The 24,637-nt window shown below is 32.2% G+C and overlaps 1 protein-coding gene across 2 annotated transcripts in view; it reads left to right on the top strand.

Moving 5' to 3' along the window:
* The window catches only part of LOC114334882 (pericentriolar material 1 protein), a 102,334-nt gene that overhangs the window by 22,076 nt on the left and 55,621 nt on the right, over window positions 1–24,637 (top strand). For both annotated transcript variants that reach the window (XM_050654308.1, XM_050654309.1), the window contains exons 6-8: window positions 63–464; window positions 15,136–15,265; window positions 17,650–17,917. In XM_050654308.1, coding sequence (XP_050510265.1) covers window positions 63–464; window positions 15,136–15,265; window positions 17,650–17,917 — 800 coding nt within the window. The remainder of the gene's footprint in view (window positions 1–62; window positions 465–15,135; window positions 15,266–17,649; window positions 17,918–24,637) is intronic.

The raw sequence follows: 24,637 nt of genomic DNA, 5'->3' as shown, positions 1-24,637 counted from the left end.
TGATTCCGAAATAAACATTTGAAAAGTTAATATTTTATGATATCTTTCTATTATTTTTTTAGACAATCAATTCAAGAAAATTTGCGCCATGAAAGAACAACTAAACAAATTGAAAGATATGCTCGAAGTCGTCAAAATGCCGGATAATATCCTCCAGAACACAAACAACCCGTTCGACGACAGAAAAACCAGTTGTTACTTGTGTTCATCGGCAGAACAATTCCGAGAAAAAGACGTCAAGAAACCGAAACTGAAATCTCGCATCCACAACGACAGCAACATGTTCAGAAATCCGAACGTTACTAGTCGTGATAGCAGACCTAAACAAATTAACACCAATTCCAGAGAAAGAGGTAATCAAGTGAATAAGGCGAATATGTCTAGTATTGCTCAGAAGATCGCTCTGCAGACGGAATTGGAATGTAAAAAGAGGGAATTGGAGGAAATTATGGGGAAGCATAAAGGTCAGTATTCAGTATATTCGTGTATTATTTTATTTTCAATTACTATTCTTGATTATGATGCTTTAAACGTCCTAAACTTTTGAAACTTAGTACTTTCCAGAAAAAAAAATATACCAATAAAATTGACCACGTCATCACCTCAAAAAGATGAGCAACAGACATAACTAATGTCAGAACGTATCGCGAGGCGAACTCTGACTCAAATCACTATCTACCAAGTAGTACCAAACGGGTTTATTAACTATTTTAAGGATGCTTTAAAACTGTAGAATAAAACTAAAATTAAAACCATTTGGTTTTAAGTCACCTCGACACCTACGGGTATAAGAGGTTTTCGATTATGTATGTATATATGTATGGTTTTTAAGTAAACCTTAAGGTTGCAATAAAACCGCTTTCAGCATAAAAGGGCCCACTCTGAAAGAGGTCAATAAAACCAAAAATAAAAACCTTCTTAAAAATTGTTTTCTTAAGCAACTGGTTTTAAAGCTGCTGTGAAGTTGCTTTTAAAACCATGTTAAAAGACATTTTAAGTGCAGGCAGTTTTATAGCAAACTTAAAAAGGTTTCTTAAATGGAGACTTTTAAAGACAATTTACCATATTAAATGATTCTTCAAACCCATATACTCTATATATGCCAACAAATTTTTACATATGTTTTGATAGGTAGATACGTATTTGTAACCATAAAATAATAAAAAATACTTGGTTATTTCGGACTGTCAAACTAGAAAAACACTTGCGCCCCCAAATTTATTGATAATGTTAACAAAAATAGTCTAAATAACTCACGTGCCCTAAAATTTCTGACTTTTGGCGATAAAAAATAAAAATAATAAAAAAGTTTAATTCCGAAAAATATTAATTTGAAAGAAAAATAATTTTATCTAAAATTTTAATGTTTTAATGTTAAAATAAATCGAATTTATGTCTTTAAGTCGCTTATTTATAATTTTTATGTAAGCCTTATATCGTAATCTATCATGGCTTTCAACATCTCCAGAAAGCAATATGGCCGAAATCCAAATAAAACTATTTGGTCTATCGACACAGAATTGTTAAGATCAAATGGTTTTATTTTATACCTTTCCAAGAGCATATATCCTACATAAAAACAAGGTTGCCTTGGAATTAAAACTGTTTAATTTTAATGCTGCTGTCAATAATGCCACTCGGTTTTAATGTGAATCTAACCTAAAATCGAGGCCTCGTAGTGCTGTGTGTGTGTGTTGTATTTTTCTTTTAAAATGACCAGTTCTTTTATATTTTAAGTACTTGCGACTTATTTCTTCCATCCTAACGGTACTTCCACTTTTTACAACACACTATACCACTGTTTCTCTCTAAAACAAATGGCCGACCATTTTGGACATGAAGAAGAGGAGATGAGTTTAGTTTTATTGTTTCTAACAAGAAGCATAGTTTTGTCTTTACGATAACCAAATTGATTCAGTTAATAGCGTTTCGTTTTAATATAGCCTAATAATTGCTTTTAAGAAAGCAACTTTAAAGAAAACTAAGAAAATAGTTTTAAAGCATATGATTTACTGACATAATAGTCTTGAGATCAAGTAGTTTTAATAATAGGTTTTATTAGTCATATTAGGAGAATCTTTAAAACTGCAATAAAACTAAAAGGTCACAAAATAGAATCTAATAAAACCAAACAGTCCGGAAGTTCTTCATAAAACTGATTAGTTTTAAAATGAACTGAAAATAAACCATTTTAAAACCACAATAAGACAAGTTATCTATTAAGATTAATTAGTCTTATTTGATACTCTTATTAGATACTTTAAGACTAGTGACAGATGCTTAACAGTTTTAAAGTTCTGGCAGTATATCTACAAGGTAACTTTAAAACCATTGTCTTCTTTTTTACCACAATAAAACCTTTATAAACCTTAAATAAAACTAAAATGTTTTTATTGTGCTACTTGGGTAGTGGGGGCAAAATTGCGGCAGAAAATCGCGACAGTGACAAAAGGGACAAATAGACGAATTAAAAAATGGAATGTTGAAGGATTCAAAAACCCAACAAAGAAACAAGAATACCAAAAAACGAAACAAAAGCGAAGTACATGACCTTCAAAAGAACACCGACAATGAAAATAATATCGCAAGAGATAACTACAACATCGAACATGTGGATACCTTCTCATATCTGGGCACAGAAATCAATCAGAATTTCGTAAGTAGAGAAATTAAGAAATTATTTCCAGCGGGAATCGTACATACTATGCTAATAAAAGATTGATGACATCGAAATTATTAGATAAAAGAACCAAAATGACTATCTACAGAACATTAATTAGACCTCTAGTAACCTATGGTTGTGAAACCTAGATAATTACTCTGGGCTAATTAGCAAAATACAAGGAGAAGTTATTTACCAGCAATTTTATTGCTGGAATCGAATCTTATGATTGTATATATTAATAATATAGTTATGCAAAGTCCGCAGATAGTGTGCTACTTTTTTTATCAACAAAATGGCACCCGAAAATCGTGTTTTTTTCAATTTTTGCTCGATAATTCCAAAGATTTTAACTTAACATCAAAAACACCCAAATAAAAATTCACCGTAATTAAATTCTGCATAGAGACGTGTTTTTCCCGATTTACTTCGACGGAAATTTTCACTAGTAATACCACTAGAGGTCAAATTATTTCCGGAAATTTTTTTGAGATCATGAATATTTTGAAAATTTCCCGAGTCGCAGACGAGGGAAATTTTCTAAAAATATTCATGATCAAAAAAAAATTTCCGGATATTAATTTGACTTCGCGTGGTATTCGGTAAGAAAATTCCACACCAAATTTGCATTTGAAAATCCAAACCTGCATGAACAGATTAATAGCGCGCCATAGCTTTGTCAGCAATTATTTAGGCTTTCAAATTCGTAATTTCTACTCATTGTAGTTGCATGGGAATACCATTTCAAGATAGAAAATAGTATATTCTTCAATTTTACATAAGTTTTGAGTAACTACAAGTGATAGAAAATGAATCAAAACTAAATTATGTAAACAAATAAAAACCAGTCTGTCAAAAATGTTCTGTTATTGTAAACGTCAAAAAATTTCCACTATAATTCGCTGTTGGGTACCCCACGAGCAAAAAATTTCCGATAAAATACCTCCGTTGCCATGGTGATCTGTCAAAATAACGTATTTTGATTGGTTCAAAATTACAGGTGTGGAATTTTCTTCGGAAAATGCGGGTTTTCCCAACAAAATCTTTAATTTTCAACTAAAATTTTAGATAAGTAATTGTTTATCAATAATTAAATAACTTCTTAATATAAAAGCTCTTTTCGTATAGATTATATAAACAATAGGATCATAATTTTCGAACCATCACCTTTTTACTTTTGTCCTCTTTCTCCACATCAACTTTTATATCTTTAAAATACTCATAACATATATTATTATAAAAAAAAACTATCGATATTACGAGTGAAAATTGCCAAAAATAGCAAAATTCCAATCAAAAATTAGGTCGGAGAAAATGTAATCTCAAAGTTCAAAATCGGTATGCGTTAAAAAATGCATTTTCTCGGCCTTCCATGGAGCAATTTTCTTCATTCTTTTTTTGTTCCCAAGTAACTCGAGTAGAGCCATCTAACTAACGCATTATTAAATGTCACTTGCTTTTGTTTTGTTACAATAGATTAATTTATTTATAAGAAAAGAAAACTACATATTTTTTCCAGTTGTAGACTTTTTTTTTAGATAAACTTACTACAAGTGTACCTTTTAACGTTAAAAACACAGATATTCTCATTTGAAAGCTTTATAATTATTTAAACAATCTTTATTTAAACAAATTAAAAAATTTTGTTATAATAAATAAATTAATTTATTATAACAAAACAAAAGCAACTTTGACATTTAATAATGCGATAGTTAGATGGCTCTACTCGAGTTACTTGGGAACAAAAGAAGAATGAAGAAAATTGCTCGATGCTATACCGATTTTAAACTTTGCGATTACATTTTCTCCGACCTAATTTTTGATTGGAATTTTGCTATTTTTGGCAATTTTCACTCGTAATATCGGTAGCTTTTATTATAATAATATATGTTATGAATATTTTAAAGATATGAAAATTGTTGTGGAGGAAGAGGACCGAAATAAAAACGTGATTGTTCGAAAATTATGATCCTATTTTTTATATCTTTGCCGTAAATTCCGGTCAACTTTGACCGGTTGTATCTCAGGAACAACTCATCAAAATTAAACGTTTTTTCTTTTAAAGAAGCGTCCTGATGCTTTTTTTCCAATTTCGTTTTCATGATTTAATTTAATTTAATATTTCCCGAGATATTCTGTTTGTTTATAAGCCAAAAAATTGTTTACAAGTTTAAAATATTCCTGAGGCCTTAAATAGTCCAATTTCAATTCTGTAAAGTACAGTAGATAGGTACAGTGTCTTTTTATACAAAAATCATAGTTATTCTTATGTATCATAATTATTGTGGTTATTATAGCGACCGTAAATTTTTAATTAACAATTCAATTGTTGCTAAACTGTTTATTCAATTTTCATCGACTTCTGGAATTATAATCTATACGAAAAGAGCTTTTATATTTCCAAGTTATTTAATTATTGATAAACAATTACTTATCTAAAATTTTAGTTGAAAATTAAAGATTTTGTTGGAAAAAACCCGCATTTTCCGGGGAAAATTTTCGTTGAAGTAAATCGGGAAAAACACGTCTCTATGCAGAATTTAATTACGGTGAATTTTTGGGTGTTTTTGATGTAATGTTAAAATCTTTGGAGTTATAGAGCAAAAATTGAAAAAAACACGATTTTCGGGCGTCATTTTGTTTATAAAAAAAGTAGCACACTATGTGCGGACTTTGCATATCTATATTATTAATATATACAATCATAAAATTCGATTCCAGCAATAAAATTGCTGGTAAATAACTTTTACCAAAAATGGCCTATTCTCCGATAAATCTGCCCAGACTAAATGTTAAAAAAAGATGAAGCCCAACTCAATACATTCGAGAGAAAGATATTTAGAAAAGTATACGGCCCGGTGCAAGAGGAAGACAGCACATTGAGAATCAGTCATCATCATCAATAAACCAATCGCGTCCACGGCCTATGCTGGACATAGGCCTCCCTCAGTTCCTTCCAGTGTTCTCTACACTGGACCGCTTGGAACCAGTTTCCCACTACTCTTTTTATGTTGTCGGTCCATCTAGTCGATGGTCGTTCTCGACTTCTATTATAGTTACTGGGTCTCCATTCCATGATACCTCTTGTCCACCGTCCATCTTATTAGTGATGTTGATTATAGTTACTTTCGAGTAATCGTTAAAAATCGTTATTTTTGTATAATCATTTACAGTATTTGTTACTTTGATTACTTTTGTTACTTTTGTATTTGAGTACCGATAATAGGGCAATAGTGCAATAGGGGAACTGAAACAGCATATCATGTACTGTACGAGTGTGAGGCTTTGGATCACAAGAGGCAGGCTATTTTTGGACAACCAAAATTAAGTCCAGCAGAATATGCCACCCAACCCATGCTAGGGATGTACAATTTGGTACGTGGAACCAAGCTTGTGGATTGGGTGACATAAAAGGTAGGATGGCTGGCACAATAAGCCCATGAGGCTGCAGTGCCATCGGAGACATATGTCAGACGACCTCCAAAAAAAAAAACCGGTAATCATATGGAGAATCGCATTTCTCAGTACATATTTTGTACTAGGAGGATATTTTGATTACTATGATTGCTTTTGTATTTGAGTACCGGTAATCATATCGAGAATCGCATTTCTCAGTATTTCGTATAAGATCCGATATAACAACGACCTTCACCGATCTATTTAATGGATAAAAATTAAATGATATGTAATCTATTATGTTAAAAATTATTAAAAACAAGGGTGCCTGACATAATTTTGTCCAGACTAATTAATAATTAAAAACGATTTTTTTTATAAATTCTACTAATTTTTTGGCCCGGGCAGATATTATTTTAGATTTTTGGATCATAACAATAAAATACACATAGACCAAGGCATTTAGGAAAAATAAATGATTTTTTGGGAAATAGTGAAACAGGAAAAAGTTTTCAATAGAAAAATGGGTGATCCCCTCTGTGGCTCAGTGGTAAGAGCGCCTAACCTTTGGATCGAAAGTTCCGAATGGTAGTGAGTTCGAATCTTGCCAGGGTCAGAGATTTTTTCATTTATTATAAATTAATAAATGAAAATAGTTTCTGTCCTTGTGGGATCGGTACTCACCGGAGGGACCGCAGACGTTCGGATACAATTAGCGTCTCTTTGCAAAGACAATGACGTCGACTTTGCAAAGTAACAAGACACTTACTCAACACACACACTACAAATTAAACCTGAGTTAGCGATAAGTTATACAATTACGTGGCTAAAGGTTCTAGTTCTAAACAAAGGCCAGAATCAGAGGAAAAAAAAAGAAAAATGGGTGGAAATGCGTAATTGAAGTATAAAATGCATCCAAAAGTACATAAACATTCATCCACGATTAAATTGAAGAGCATAGGACTCAATGAGTCTCCCTGTCTTAATCCGCTGCCTGTATTTATAGATTCTGTAAGTTGTCCATCTATTCTGACTTTCATTTTGTTGTTATGGTAGATTTTTTCAATAGTTTTTATGATATCTAAGGGAAATTCTCAATTATACAGAAGATGGATTACATCTGTGAGTCTTACTCTACTCTGTCACATGCTTTCTTCAAGTCAGACAGACATAGAAATGCTAGTCTATTATACTCTAGTGATTTGTAAGTAATTTGCTTTATGACGAATATTGCATCGTTACACGATCTTCCACTACGAAAACCCTGTTGTTCATCTGCTACACTTATCCTCTGATTCTTAGGTCTTGTAAAAATTTAGTTGTAAGTTTGAGGGTAGTATTTAACAAGTTGATACCTCTTTAGTTTTCTGGTTGCTTTTATCTCCTTTTTGAATAGTAGAATTAGTTCACTTGTTCTCCATTCTTCCGGTATTTTATTGTGTTTTATAATTTTGTTAATTAATGTTGTTAATTGTTCTGTCATTGCTGTTCCACAATATCAGTAATCTCGAGTAATCTGTTTGCATCAATTAAGTGGCAAAAATAAACCCTCTAAACTCTAGATGCTGTATCTTATCAGTAACCCTGGGCACCCAGGTGCTTCGGAGGTCGGTTCTGATTGCATATTCGTGTTCAGTGACCACAAATATCACGAAATAAGAAAATCCGGCCCTTGCATTTCCCGATCCGACTAATGCATTTCCACCCATTTTTATATTGTAGACTTTTTTCCAGATGTCATCCTAATCCTAAATACAATGCAAAAAGTTGCAAGTCTCTAGGTACCTACTATATTTAAAAATAGATTCAGTCCTGTGTTTTTAGTGTTAAATGCCCTGGTCTAATAAAAACAGATGATCACAGTCTAGAAATATTATCATTTCTACATTTTTTCCGGTCAATCTAAGCTAGGTATTTTTTTTTTCTAGGCCTGATAAGAATAGTGTGTATTTATTATTAAAATCTAATGTGTTGCATTTTTATTTTTAAAGGAACAAACATCTGTGAATTATCTACCTCGACATATCGTATTTTATAGTATAGACATCTATTAATCAGGCTGCATGCTTTGTTAAATGATTTACCTCCCATCTCCCTCTGTTTCAGTTACTTCTCAGCGCCCTGTAATCCTGTAAAACTCTTCATAGCCTTCGCCCTTCATAGATAAAATTTTAGTAAACTGTACTGATACCGAACACTCGTGGAATACCGGTCCGATTCCGATATCAACCGATTGTAGAAACAATATTCAAATAGGTACCTACTCGCTCTGATACGATTGGTACGAAGTAACGAAGTTATCAGAGTAATCAAAGTAACGATTTGCCTCTCTGTATAGTAATCTGTACTTTCGGTATTCGTAAGTAACGAGTACTTTGTAACGAATAGTTACTTTTTCAACATCACATCTTATGTTCTGGCTAAGTGCCCTGCCCAGTTCCACTTAGGTAAGCGTCGTAGCTCTTTCGATGATGTTTTGAACTCCTGATCTTTGCCTGATTTGTTGGTTTGTTATGTGATCTCGAAGGCTCACGTTCAGTATTCCACGTTCCATGGCTCGTTGCGTAACTCTGTTTATTCGCGAATTTTTGCGTCAGTGTTAAAGTCTCTGCTCCATAAGTTTGTACAGGCAAAACACATTGGTTATAAACCTTTTGCTTGAGACACATGGGAATTGAACTTTTTTGAATATGGGTTTGCCAAATTCTGCCCAGGTCGGGTCTATTCGCCTCTGTATTTCGTGTGTTTGATTGTCCCTGCTTATTTTGATCTCGTGTCCCAGATATTTGTAAGTGTCTGTTTAGTCGAAGCAATAAAGCACTGAACCTCCGAAAAAAAAACGACAAGACGGATCTTAATAATTATTTTTGCATTCGATTCGTGAATGGGCCAGGAAACTTTGTGACCCCTATCCATGATATAATATTGAAAAACTGCATACAAAAAATGCATTCTTAAAGTGCATCACAAACAGACAATAAAAAAATTCAGAAATGAGTTCAATTTTGTGACCCGGGGGTTTCTGGGGTCGCTGAAAACGAATATGACGTCGTAAGTGATCTCCGTAGTCCGTGGTGCCAGGGTACCTACTGTTTACCTCGTCATTAAAATTCATTAAAAAATTAGTCAAAAATCATTACTCGGGGGGTTTTTGGGGTCACTAAGGACGAATATGACATCGGAAGTGATCTACGGAATACCTGGTACCCAGGGTACCTACTGTTTACCTCGTATTCGGGAGTTTTCGGCAAATTAATTAAAAAATTAGTCAAAAATCATTACTCAGGGGGTTTTTGAGGTCGCTGACGACGAATATGACATCAGAAGTAATCTCCGGAGTACCTGGTGCTCAGGGTACCTACTGTTTATCTCGTGACTAGGTAATGATTTTGGACTAATTTTTTAATGAATTTGCCGAAAACTCCAAAAGACGAGGTAAACAGTAGGTACCCTGGGCACCAGGTACTCCGGAGATCACTTCCGATGTTATATTCGTCGTCAGAGACCCAAAAATCCCCCGAATAATGAATTTTGACTAATTTTTTATTGAATTTGCCGAAAACTCCAGAAAACGAGGTTAACAGTAGGTACCCTGGGTACCAGGTATTCCGTAGATCACTTCCAATGTCATATTCGTCGTCAGCGAGCCAAAAATCCCCGAGTAATAATTTTTGACTAATTTTTTAATGAATTTGTCGAAAACTCCCTAAGACGAGGTAAACAGTAGGTACCCTGGGCACCAGACATTCCGGAGATCACTTCCGATGTCATATTCGTCGTTAAGGACCCCAAAAACCCCCGGGTAACAATTTTTGACTAATTGTTTAATAAATTTACTGTAAAAATACCAGCGTACCTACTAAACAGTAGGTACTCTGGGGATCAGGTACTCCGGAGATCACTGCCGATGTCATGTTCGTCGTTAGCGACCCCAAAAACCTCCGAGTAATGATTTCTGGCTAATTTTTTATTGCATTTGCCGAAAACTCTACAAGACGAAGTAAACAGTAGGTACCCTGGGCACCAGGTACTCCGGAGATCACTTACGACGTCATATTCATCTTCAGCGACCCCAAAAACCCCCCGAGTCACAAAATTGAACTCATTTCCGCCGATAATTGACGAGTTCTGAATTTTTTTTATTGTCTGTTCGAGATACACTTTATAGTATGGTATAACTAGAACGAAACCCAGACATCCAAAGTGAAAGTTATCCTCCAACACCAAATTGTTCTATATGGTCCACATAATGTTCAGAAAAAAGTCACACCATTTTGAGCGTCGGGTTTGGGGGGGAGAGGGGGGAGAAATCGGTAAATTCGTAGTTTTTTACGTTTTTCGTAAATATTTCTAAAACTATACGATTTAGCATAAACAACCTTTTATACAAAAATTTTCTACATTAAATTTGAAATAAAAAAGGCCCTATGCATAATCCTTCTAAAATGAGCAGTTTCAAAGTTACGGAGGTAGTATAGTATAATTGGTCCAAAAAAAGGCCTAACCTAAACATTCACAGTAAAAGTTTTCCTCCAACACCAAATTGTTCTATATGGTCCACATATTGTTCAGTAAAAAGTTTTACCATTTTGAGCGTCCGGTTTGGGGGGGGGGAGAGATGGGGGAGAAGTAGGTAAATTAGTAGTTTTTTTACGTTTTTCGTCAATATTTCTAAAACTATGCTTTAGTGTAAACAATTTTCTATACAAAAATGTTCTACATAAAATTTAAAACAAAAAAGGTTGTATATATCATTGTTATAAAATCAACGGTTCCAGAGTTACGGAGGGTGAAAAGTGGAGGTTTTCGATACTTTTTCTATTTTTTGGACAATTTCCTACTGATTTTATTTAACAGGATTGGATTTTATAAATCAAATTTGCTATTTCAGTGACCGATGGTATGCTAGTGATAACCACTTGAAGAAACGTCAACCTCAGCACCCAAAATCCTCATCAATTGCCCAAAAAATATAAAAATATCGAAAACCTCCACTTTTCACCCTCCGTAACTCTGGAACCGTTGATTTTATAACAATTATGTAAAGCACCTTTTTTGTTTTAAATTTTATGTAGAACATTTTTGTATAGAATATTGTTTACGCTAAAGCATAGTTTTAGAAATATTGACGAAAAACGTAAAAAAACTACTAATTTACCGACTTCTCTCCCATCTCCCCCCCCCCCAAGCCGGATGCTCAAAATAGTGTAACTTTTTACAGAACCATGTGTGGACCATATAGAACAATTTGGTGTTGGAGGAAAACTTTTATTTTTGATGTCTGGGTTAGGCCTTTTTTGGACCAATTATACTATACTACCTCTGTAACTTTGGAACCGTTCATTTAAAAAGGATTATGCATAAAACTTTTTTTATTTCAAATTTAATGTAGAACTTTTTTGTATAAAAGGTTGTTCATGCTAAACCGCATAGTTTTAGAAATATTGACGAAAAACGCAAAAAACTACGAATTTACCGATTTCTCCCCCCTCTCCCTCCCAAACCCGACGCTCAAAATGGTGTGACTTTTTTCTCTGAACATTATGTGGACCATATAGAACAATTTGGTGTTGGAGGAGAACTTTCACTTTGGATTTCTGGGTTATGCCATCTTTTGGATCAATCTTATCATACTATTAGGAATGCATTTTTTGTATGCAATTTTTCAATATTGTATCATGGCTATGGGTCACAAAGTTTCCTGGCACATTCACGAATCGAATGCAAAAAGAATTATTAAGCTCCGTCTTGTCGTTTTTTTTTCGGAGGTAAGGCCAATTTTAGTGCTTTATTGCTTCGCCTAGTTGTATGGTATTATTGTCAATAATAGTAGTCAATGTTGAGAATCAGTAGAAATGACGAAATTAACGAATTAAATGAAGGGTATGATATTGGAAGATCTGTGAAAAGTCAAAGACTGTTATGGCTGGGATATGTCCGAGACAAGATGGTTGCCCAGAACGAGATGGTTGGATGACGTTAGAGAGGACCTGAAATCTATGAATGTAAGCCAATGAAGGAGAAGGGCACACGAGAAATCTGAATGGAAGTACATAGCCAGAAAGGCAAAGACCCATCCAGGGTTATGATGCCAAAAGAATAAGAACTCACCCTATTTCTGATTACCGAAGTCAAAGCTTAATAGAGACGATTTAGAATCTTAAAACTTTGGTTAAATGTTAGATAGGTAATAGGCGAGCGGGAGGAATAAAATGGCTAATTTTATTCATACTTTATATTTTTGAAGGTGCTGAAAACGAAAATGTGGTTTATATTGAATTTTATGTGGGGGAACATTGTCAAAATCGCAATGTTAACCTAAAAATAAAAAAAAGAAATCACGTTTTTTTGCGTTTACCTCGCTACAACTCTGTTCAATTTTTATATTTTTTTCTGAAATTTTTACAGTATATAGCTCTAACATTTCTGAAGACAACGGTACCTGCTTTAAGCTTTAATTCTTATTCTGATAAATGTTATGAATTTTTCAAAGGAAAAGGTTCTGATTTATGCATTGCAAAGTTTAATCGCAAAAGTTAAGTGACGAAATTTAAAATTTAGCCTTTTAATTACGTTTATGTTAAAATAGAGAGTACAAAGAAGTTTTCTGGAAAATTTTAGTTCAAAATGTTTTATAGAAAAAAAAAAATAGTGCAACATTTATTATCGACATTAGAAATCCCCAATATAACGGTGATTTTTCGAGATACTGACCATGGGCGGTGAATGGCTAATTTTGGTCTTAGATTATGTTTTTGGCGGTGCTGAAAACGAAAATGAAATTTATTTTAAATTTTAGGTGGGGGAATATTGTCAAAATCGCAATTTTACCATAAAAATAAAAAAAGTGAAATCACGTTTTTTTGCGTTTAACTCGCTACAACTCTGGTCGATTTTAATATTTTTGTCTAAAGTACAAGGTGCAGATTCGTGAATTGTAAAGTTTAATCGCAAAAGTTAAGAGGCAAAATTTAAAATTTATCTTATTAATCACGTTTATGTTAAAACGTAGAGTACAAAGAAGTTTTCTGGAAAGGGTTAGTTACAAATGTTTAATAGAAAAAAAATGGCGCAACTGTTAATACAGACGTTATACATACATCCCCAAAATAACGCTTATTTTTCGAGATACTGACCATGGGAGGTGAATGGCTAATTCTGGTCTTATTTTATGTTTTCGATGGTGCTGACAATGAAAACGAGGTTTATTTTGAATTTTATGTGACGAAACATTGTCAAAATCGCAATTTTAACCTAAAAATGAAAAAGTGAAGTCACGAATTTTTACGTTTAACTCGCTACAACTCTGTTCCATTTTAATATTTTTTTCTAAAATTTCTACGGCATATATTTCTTACCTTTGTGAAGACTATGAAAGTAACTGTAGTCTTTCAGTCTTTTTTTATAAAAGTTATGAATTTTTAAAAATAAAATGTGCAGATTCGTGAATTGCAGAGTTAAATCGCAAAAATTAAGTAACAAAATTTAAAATTTATCTCTTTGATCATAGGCGTAACCAGGATGATCCTAAGGGGGGGTTACAACTACCTGAAAGGGGGGGGTTACAACTACTGGAAGGTCCAGAGGGCTATGGTGTTAAGCGTATAGAGCTCAAAGTACATCCCAATGGGGGGATGTTACAACCCCCAAAACCCCCCCTGGTTACGCCTATGTATTTGATTACGTTTATTTTAACCCTAGAGTTCAAAGAAGTTTTATGGGGAGTTTTAGGTCTAGATGTGTTATTGAAAAAATATCGTGCAACTTTTTATTTTAAGAAAAACGTGGTTTAACTTTCTTTTATTTTTAGGGCAAAATTGCTATTTTGACAATTTTCTCCTACCTAAAATTCAAAAAAAACTTGATTTTCGTTTTCAGCACCATCAAAAACATAGACCAAAATTAGCCATTCACCACCAATGATCAGTATCTCGAAAAATTAGCGTTATTTTGGGGATTTATAACGTAGATGTTAAACGTTGCACCATTTGTTTCTATAAAACATTTTGATTAAAAACTTTCCAGAAAACTTCTTTGTACTCATGTTTTATTTTTTAATTTGATTTAAAATCTATATTTCAAATTTTGTCAGTCAAATTTTGCGATTAAACTTTGAAGTTCACGAATCTGCTCCTTGTACTTTAAAAGATTCATAACTTTTACTAGAATAAGACTAAAAGCTTAAAGCAGAAACCATTGTCTTCAAAAATGTGAGCGATATATAGTGTACAAACTTTAGAAAAAAAAATATTAAAACGGACCAGAGTTGTATCGAGCTAAATGCATAAAAACGTAATTTATTATTTTTTTTTTATTTTTAGGATACAATTGCAATTTTGACAATATTCCCCCACCTAAAATTTAAAATAAATTTCATTTTCGTTTTCATCACGGTCAAAAACATAATCTAAGACCAAAATTAGCCATTCTCCACCCATGGTCAGTATTTCGAAAAATAAGCGTTATATTGGGGATTTCTAATGTCGACATTAAAAGTTGCACTATTTTTTTCTATAAAACATTTTGATCTAAACCTAACCAGAAAACTTCTTTGTACTCTCTAATTTAACATAAACGTGATTAAGAAGCTAAATTTTAAATTTCGTCACACAACTTTGCAGCGATTCAACTTTGCAATGCACAAATCCGCACCGTTTCCTTTGAAAAATTCATAACCTTTATCAGGATAAGAATAAAAGCTTGAAACAGGTACCGTTGTCTTCATAAATGTTAGCTATATACTGTAAAAATTTCAGAAAAAAATATTAAAATTGAACAGAGTTGTAACGAGGTAAACGCAAAAAACGTGATTTCATTTTTTTTATTTTTAGGTTAAAATTGCGATTTTGACATTCCCCACATAAAATTCAAAATAAACTTCATTTTCGTTTTCAGCACCCTCGAAAATATAAAGTATGAATAAAATTAGCCATTCACCTCTCCGTGGTCAGTATCTCGAAAACTAAGCGCTTTTTTGAGGGTGTCCTGCTCGTGTATAAAGGCTGTCGTTATTTTCAAGAATTATGTAGTGTCCTTTGCCAGTCATTTTATCATTTTGTTGCATTTAAATTTTATAGGTAATGCTTCAAATTTAAATCAAGACATTGGTATTGACACGAAATCTGAGATCAGCTCAATAACTAACGGTTTAAATGACCCATGGACTTCTATAATATCACAAGAGAGCGACTCTGAGAGATTTTCAAGGTAAGATACTTTTGAAAGGGAGTGGGGAAGATATGGTTTGAAAATTTTGAAATTTTCGATATTTTGTTATTTAAAAAAAGGTCAAAACGGCAAACAAGTGTATGTTGTCAAAAAAATTGATAGTGTGTAAAAAATGTTTTATTATCAGCTAAGTAGCTTCGTTTTAGCATCATCAGAGCTTCGTCCTCTTATAAAACCTTTATAGAAGAGCAATTGCTAGACGATACAATAAAAAAAAAACATTTTTTTTTAGAACATAGGTACACTTGTTTGCCGTTTTGACGTAGGTACTTAGAAGTGTGTACAAGTCTTACAGTCTTTTTCAATTAATTTAATTTAAAAAAAGGACATAACTTTAAGAATACTCTCTGAAAATTTCAGATTGATCGAGGCAAAATTACCGGAAATACAGCATGTTGAATATTCCTACTTTCGACTTTCTTTGCAGCAGCTTCGCGCCAGTGCGCTTGAGCGTAGTGAGAAATATTCAACTGCTATTCCCCTTCTCTTTTGTAAATTACTCCGCGACTCAAAAACATATTCCGGTGTGCATCACTCAAATAAAAGTTGTCAAAACTTTAAACGCGTTGTTCTCAAAACTCCTTTTTTCAAGGACGGTGGTCATTGTAACTCAAAAACTATTTGACCGATCCACCTGAAATTTTGCATGCATTTTCTTTAAGACATTTCGTGAGGTAACGCTGTCGATGTCTTTTTTGTTTTATGCTTATTTTTTGTTTAAAAGCACAGGCGCAGATATTTTACGTCTATCCCTACTTTTTCTTTCTTTACACGGTAAATTACGTATATAGTCGATTCGCTAATCTGAGACATAATTGTTTACACTACAATCACAATAAAGATGCATTAGAAATAAACAAGCACGAGGAGCACTCCCAAATCATGATTTGGGAGTGCTCCTCCAACATTCAACGTGTCTTGATTTGTTTATTTCTATATAGTGCATTTTTTATTGTGATTGTAGTGTAGACAGTTGTGTCTCAGATTAGCGAATAGACTATAGTAAATTTCTCACTGGTATGGATATGTATATAAACACTACTTGACAATGACATTGTTACCAGTAACTTAGAGATGACTTTTGAATGTTCTTGGATATTTTTAATTCAGTTAATTAATATGATATTTTTTACTAACTATGTATTCAATAATTATATCAATTTATATACTATGCAATCAAAACTAATACTTAATCGAAAAAAGAGGAAAAGTGATGAAGTGATTTTTTTAATAATATATTGTTTCTATGGAACGCTTAGATTAGATGTTGAACATCTTTAACAACAAAATACTTATATCGCAAAATATATCCTGGTGAATTATCTGCTGTTGATCTTCCATAATTAATAAACAATAAATAACTTTTTATTAATTTCACGTCTTAAATCAATTATTTAATCAAATACACTATCAATATTATTTAATAAACAACTCAAAATATTTCTGAAGTCTTGTCAAATATCTTAAAATTGTCACTGTCTTGTCAGAACATTCTGTTCGACTGAGTGCGTTGTAGGACAAAGATAGCGAATGTTCGATTTACAAAATATTACCACGGACATGGTGTTCATTTTTTTCGAATCCTGAAAAAACTAATTAATATTTTTGAAAAATTTAAATGCAAAATGAAAGACTAAGTTATTACCGAGGGCCGAAAGTACATTAGAATAAATAACAAGTTTCTTCTGAATGAGATATTTGAGATTAAAATCAGACTAAATTTTCTCTCTTAAAGTTTTTCACGCCTGTAACGTATTAAAATAAACATTATAGACGTTTTCAGGGGCTTTCGGCCCTCGGTAATAACGTAATCTTTCATTCTGCGTTTAAATTTTTCAAAAATACTTATTAGTTTTCTCAGGATTCGAAAAAAATGAATCCCATTTAATAGCATTGGAGCCGAAAATGTGTACCGATCCCCTTAACAATAATTAATATGTTTATTTTCACCTTTTTTACAAAAAATTTCATTATTTTGACTTCTGAGTGATACCAAAAACTCAAAAATCGTTAAAACTAAAAAACGCGATAGCGTTACCTTGAGAAACTCATAATCTAATTAAAATATTTTTGAAGTTTTTTATTAACATTATCCAGTGAGGAGTTCTGATGTCCACCGCAAAACATTTTTTTAGGTGTCTGTAAAAATTTGCCACGTTGGCTTATTTTTCAATATTTTGCCTTGATTTTTTTTATTATTTTTTGAATTGTACTGAATATGTTCATTTAATTTAAAAATAAAATAATTCTACCTTAAACCATAGTTTAAAAAATTCACAAAAATGTGCTTGAAATGTTAATGTCAAACCATACCTCCCCCCTTAACGAAAAATACGGTCGTTATTTCGTTTTTCTATTTCTAGTGACGACTCTCCCGACGCTGCAAATAACTACTCAGAACTGAAACACAACTTCCTATCACTTCCATCCTTGAACTATTCACCTTCTGGCTTAGCTAATTCGCAGCCGGAAAACTCTCAGCGTGGGAACTATGTTCAGCAGAGTGAGTATCAACCTTCAAACGCAGTTCCTTACGCGTCTGATGCGCACTTCAGAAGCAACTCAGTTGGTGCGACTAGTCGTTTTAAAAAAACGCGCAGGTCAAACTCGGAAGAACTTAATTCAAATCAAGTAAGTATGTAACTATACCGGGTTATATCTAGAAAATTTATGAAATTTTAAATATTGTTACACGATTGACTTTATTTATTATTTTTACTAACTTTAAATAAAAACACTTAATTTATATATTTTTTTACACACACTCATTTAATTCATTTAATATTTACAATAATTATTTTACACTGATACATATTTAAAATAACTAGAATTTATTTTACATTTCATATTTCGCGTCGCGTACAAATAAAAACTAGCTGTAGGTAAATTTCGACGATTAAAATTCAACGAACTTTTATAACTTTTGTACTATTTGATGCCGATACTGGATAACCCTAGAACATTCACCAGAATAAAAAAAACAAGTAAAATTCTTTATAAAAGGTATATTTATTAAAATTCCCTAAAAAGGGCTACAACTCAGAACTAGTTTTCGATCGGATAACCGATAATCATCAGTGCTGACCTAAAATACGTATAACCTGATAAGTTAATGAAAAGTTTTTGAAATTTTGACTACGGTTTTAAAAAGTTATAGGTTATACTCACACGATGCTGACAAGCTAACCACCAATATACAAACATACACGGGTGAAAACCCTTTAAAATTGATCCGTCATGGAAACATAGATTATAATTGTGAACTTGAACATGGATGCACAAAAGATCACATGTATTCTGCTCGAGGTACCATTTCAGCCCAAATTGAGATGTTCACATGTTGAATAGATGGTGGCAACTGGCGAATGATAACGGAAATCCTGAATGATGACATGACAGAAATGACAGTTCCACAGGAAGTTGAAATATTCACTTGTTAGTTATGTAGCCACTGGTGTAAAGCTTGTTAAAATTGAAAACAGTAACGGCCATCACTCCACTGTAATAAATAATCGAATAAAGTAAAATTAAACTTGATGTTACAGTTATGTGTTTAGAGTAGCTGTATTACAATACAGTTATGTGATGTTTGTCCATGGTGGAAGTAGACAAACCACATTACACATGAAATCAATAACTATGGAAAACGCATTTTGTGTTGATTTAAATTTCTCACTTATTGAATTTATTTAAATAGTTGGTAGTTGTTGGAATTTGTGTAAGTGCAAGAAAAAACCACAGTAGGGGTGATAGAAGTGTAAAAATGTCTCAAATAATCCAGGGAGGATATATTATTAAAAACAAAAGTTTGCTCACCATAATGTCTGTGAAATAAAAAGAACAATTCGATTTATCTAGATCAGGTTTTTTTTGTTTACGTGTTATGGTCCCTTTTCCTTCTAGAATGATGTGTCGCCAAGTGGTCGCTTTAAAATTATATAATAATATACTTACAATCATAAAATCTATAAAAAAAATAAAAAAAATAACTTGCTTGGGGCTTGAACCCACTTCACGTCTACCGCGCCGTACGAGAGTTGAAGCGATTTCCCACTACACCACATTCGCGTATACGTCATGTGGGAATATACACAACCTAAACGTTTACACCATAAACTTTTTGACATTTTGTTTATTTATATGAATCAAATTATTAGTTTGATTTTTGTCGAATTAACATACAACAAAATATAGAGTAAGAAAACGATATATTAGATGAAGATTTGTAGAAAGTTTGTTCGTAATCAGATTATGTAAATTAAAGCAATTATTTTTTTTTACATTTTCCAAATAGATAGGTATGAAGATAATTTTTTATTGGAATACAACTGAAACATTTAGAATTACGTACCTGCGGCTTTTCAAAACTATTTAAAAAGTCACTATAATTATAAATTTGATTTTATTTCTGTCCTCACAACAATAAAAACTAATATATACAATATTTTTGTTTACCGATAACTTCCATATTGACCAATTATTGACAGATCATTTCAACACCCAATCAGAGCCCGTATAACGACTAATACCATACTGTCGGTGTGCGCATGCGCGCAGATCAATAAAATTTCACCCTCAATGAAATCGCGCCTAAAGAAGTATAACTTCAAAAATACATTAATATACAAAATTCATGACTATAAGTCCATCTCACGTTTTAGTGTAGGTTAAATGGTAAAATAAAACAGTGTTGTCAATAGAATAGGTATCATGGACACAATTTGGATACCGTGATGTGATGCCTTATGCACACGAGAGGCTCTATTCGCTGTCTCAAGTGCTTATACGTAGGTGCAGGGATGTCAACTATGACTTATATATTTGTTTTATCGACTACAAAAAAACATGTGATAGAGTAAAATATGATACGCTCATAACCATCTTGAAAGAGGCTGGATTAGATGTTAGAGACTTAAAGATCATATGGTTGGTACAGTATAAATACCATTGCACGTCAGAGATGTAAGTTGGCATTGTTGCCAAATTACAAAAAACTCCTGAATTCATTTTAAATCAAATAAAGGAATATTAAATGTAAATAAATAAAAACATTAAAAATACAAGACAAGAATTAAGTAATAATATTTCGTTAAAGCAAATGATATAAACAATAAATATAATACGACAAATACTTGTAGTGAATAATAAAAACAAATCTAAAGTGTCAACATCGCAACTGTCAAATAAGTGTCACCAATTTATGCCAAACTATCACCTTCGTTCGATCACGGTTAAAGTGTAATCCTGACAAGGATGCTTGATAAAAACGCTTTATAATCCACTTTTACAAATTAAATGAAACAAGTTATGGTTTATTTCTTTAAGTTTACAATAATAGAAATCTTCAAATATAATTTCTACGCGTAATAATAAAATATGTCTTGTGGCTGTAATTCCAGTGTACTTGGCTAAACGATTCTAAAAAGGAACAGACCTACGACTTAAATATTTTTTGTTTGGTATTTATACTGTACGAACCATATACAGGGTGTTTCATAGGGAAACGGAAATACTTTAATTGTGAATAGAGGTCACCGAGGCGGTTCTAGCTATACTACATTTTTTGCCCTACCGACTTTTATAACCGAGTTACAGGGTGTTTTATCGATTTTGCCAATTTCTTTCCTAAGCCATAACTTTAGAACCACCCTGTATATTTTTTTTATATTTGGTACACATGTGTCTCATCAAAAACCCAAACGACCGACATACTAATCACAAAAAAAATCCAGGTCCGGATTAACAAAAAATTATAAAGTAATTATGACCTTAAAACAACACCCTGTATATTGAAATTCTGAAAATCTGTTTGCATATTTAAAAAGAGCACAAAAAACTAAGTCTAATCATTCGCTTCAATTTTTCGGCCAGACAATTTTATGACTTTAATTTTGAAATTATATTGAATTTTTTAAGAACTCTGACATTAAAAAGCAGGTATTATTAACTTTTAATTATAAATTATTAAAGCCATTAAATAAATACTTATTTTCAAATTAATCAATACTTATTTACCACATTGGAACGACCCAATTATTAATCACAAGAAAAATCTAGGCCCGGGCTAACAAAAAAAACATAAAGTAATTGTGATCTTATATATACATAATCATATACATATAGGTATACATAATACATCTTATATATACATAAAGACCACAAAAATCTGAGTTTATCGGTTTGCTTTAATTTTTTGTGAAGGAAATTTATTGACTTTAATTTTGAAATTAAATATATTGATACTTTTATGAACATTGAAATTAAAAAACAGATTTTTAAAGCACTTTTAACAATAAATTATAAAGTTATTAAATAAATACCCATTTTAAAAATAATACTTATTTACGACATTCGAACGACCCACTTACAATTCACAACAAAAATCCAGGTCCGGATTAACAAAACAATATAAAGTAATTGTAACCTTAAAACAACACCCTCTATATTGAAATTTTCAAAATCCGTTTGCACAAAGGTATAAAAAGAGCACAAAAAACTAAGTTTAATCGTTCGCTTCAATTTTTTGGCCAGACAATTTAATGAATTTAATTTTGAAATTATGTCGAAATTTTTAAGAACTCTGGGAACTCATAATAACAATTTCGACATAATTTCAAAAGTAATGCCATTAAATTGTCTGCACAAAAAATTAAAGCGGGACATTAAACTTAGTTTTTCGTGCTCTCTTCAGGTGTGCAAACGTATTTTAAGAATTTCAATATACAGGGTGTTTTTTCAAGGTCACAATTACTTTGTATTTTGTTGTTAATACGGACCTGGATTTTTCTTGTGATTGGTAAGTGAGTAATCTTTAAATACTATTATATTTAGTAAATATTTCTAAAGGCTGTATGACACTATGCATTTTCTTGTATCATTTCTAATATCGTTTCTGATATCGTTTCTTGTATACATTTTCTTGTATCATTTCTTGTACGTACATTTGTGCCCTGTATGACACTATGCAAGTTCTTGTATCGAAAATTGTATGAAATTCGGCACGTGATTGGTCGAAATCTTGTTTGTCACCCTGTGTCACGTTATAGTAGTACTGCATCTACAGACACAGCTGATTTTAAATATTTTATAAAATTTATAAACTTTTATATAATTAACATTTTAATGTTAACCAGAATTTTACGTTGACTGAGGTTGATTATTTGTGTTTTTATTTTGTTTTGATATTTGTGCTAAAATATTTGCATTAGAATTATCTTCAGTTTGATCCAAAGTAGGAACTATTGTATTTTCGTCTATTAAAAAATTATGCACCATGAAACCTAAATTTATAGTTGGAACTTTACTACGAGCTAAATATATGGTTATTAGTAGAACAGTAGTCCATACCAAACGGTATATTAAGTATCAATAAAAGATTTATAAATAATACCTACAAAAACACAAATAAATTCATCAATACATTATCCCATTTTCATTTCAGCCGCCATTATGAGTAAGTAATTATGACATTTTAGATGTTTTACCAGCAGGTTTTACGTTTTTGCTCTTTGCGCAGAAATTGCCGCAGTTCTTGTACAAGAATCTGTGTATGACACTATGCATTTTTTTGACATATCAGAAACGATATTAGAAATGATACAAGAAAATGTATAGTGTCATACAGCCTTAACGCAGTAAATAATAACTGATTATTTTTAAAATTAGTATTTATTCATTAACTTGAATGATTTATTATTAAAAGTGCTTTAAAAACCTGCTTATTAATTTCAGAGTTATTAAAAATTTGAATATATTTAATTTCAAAATTAAAGTTAATACATTTTTGCACCAAAAATTAAAGTGAACCGATAAACTCGGATTTTTGTGGTCTTTTCAAATGTGCAAACAAATTTTGAAAATGTCAATATACACGGTGTTGTGTCAAGGTCACAATTACTTTATGTTTTTTTGTTAATCCGGACCTGGATTTTTTTGTGATTAATAATTGGGTCTTTCCAATGTGGTAAATAAGTATTGATTCATTTTAAAATGAGTATTTATTCAATAACTTTAATAATTTATAATTAAAAATTAATAATACCTGCTTTTTAATGTAGAGTTCTTAAAAAATTCAATATAATTTCAAAATTAAAGTCAAAAAATTATCTGGCCGAAAAATCCAAGCGAACCATTAGACTTAGTTTTTTGTGCTCTTTTCAAATATGCAAACAGATTTTCAAAATTTCAATATACAGGGTGTTGTTTTAAGGTCACAATTACTTTATAATTTTTTGTTAATCCGGACCTGGATTTTTCTTGTGATTAGTATGTCGGTCGTTTGGGTTTTGAATGAGACATATGTGTACCAAATATTAAAAAAATATACAGGGTGGTTCTAAAGTTATGGCTTAGGAAAGAAATGAGCCAAATCGATAAAACACTCTGTAACTCCGATATAAAAGTCGGTAGGGCAAAAAATTTAGTACACCTAGAACGGCCTCGGTGACCTCTATTTACCATTAAAGTATTTCCGGTTCCCAATGAAACACCCTGTATAATTTAAATTACAACCAAACTGCCAACATGATGTGGATGACCAATTGACAAGGGCAGTCTCGATAGATAGAGGAGTGAGATCAGAATGTATTCTGTCCACGGTGATATTTACTATGTACTCTGAATACATATATCTTCGAGCAAGCACTGGGAGAAATACAGGAGGGCGTATTAGTCAACGGAGTGCGTCTAAACATTAGATATGTCGACGACGCAGTAATTTTTGCAGATAGCTTAGATGGTTTGCAAAGAATAACGTCGCGCATATCAGATACAAGTAGGGAACATGGACTTGATCTCAATACGAAAAAAACAAAGTGTATGCTAAGTGTATGGTCAGTAAGCGCATAATATTAAATACACGGCTTTTGGTTAACCAACAATCAATTGACAGGGTGGATAGTTACACACACCTTGGTACCAACATAGACAGTCAATGGGCCACTCTGCTGAAATAATACAACGCATATAAAAAGCAAGATCAGCGTTCGTAAGTCTCTTTTCAGAAGTCACTTGGTACCAAAATCTCTACCATCAGATGATATGTATTTTCTACGTCATACGGTTTAGAAGCCTGGACATTTTCTGAAGCTTCTTTAAGAAAACTCGAGACCTTTGAGATATGGTGTTACAGACGCATTTTAAGAATTTCATGGGTGGATCGTGTAACTAATGTTGAGGTCCTACGTAGAATGTGCAAGGAATCCGAGATTATTAACACAATCAAACAGCGCAAACTAGAATATATTGGCCATGTTATGAGAAATCAACAGAGATATGGCTTTATTCATCTTCATCTAAAGCCGTTCTTAAATCTTTGAAATTTAGATATAGCTCTTCTCCCGTTTCAAATTT

This window comes from Diabrotica virgifera, chromosome 6 (assembly GCF_917563875.1).
Source record: "Diabrotica virgifera virgifera chromosome 6, PGI_DIABVI_V3a".
Classification (NCBI taxonomy): Eukaryota; Metazoa; Arthropoda; class Insecta; order Coleoptera; family Chrysomelidae; genus Diabrotica; species Diabrotica virgifera.
The sequence above is the reverse complement of the archived record's forward strand: the minus strand, read 5'-3'. Positions and strand labels throughout refer to the sequence as shown.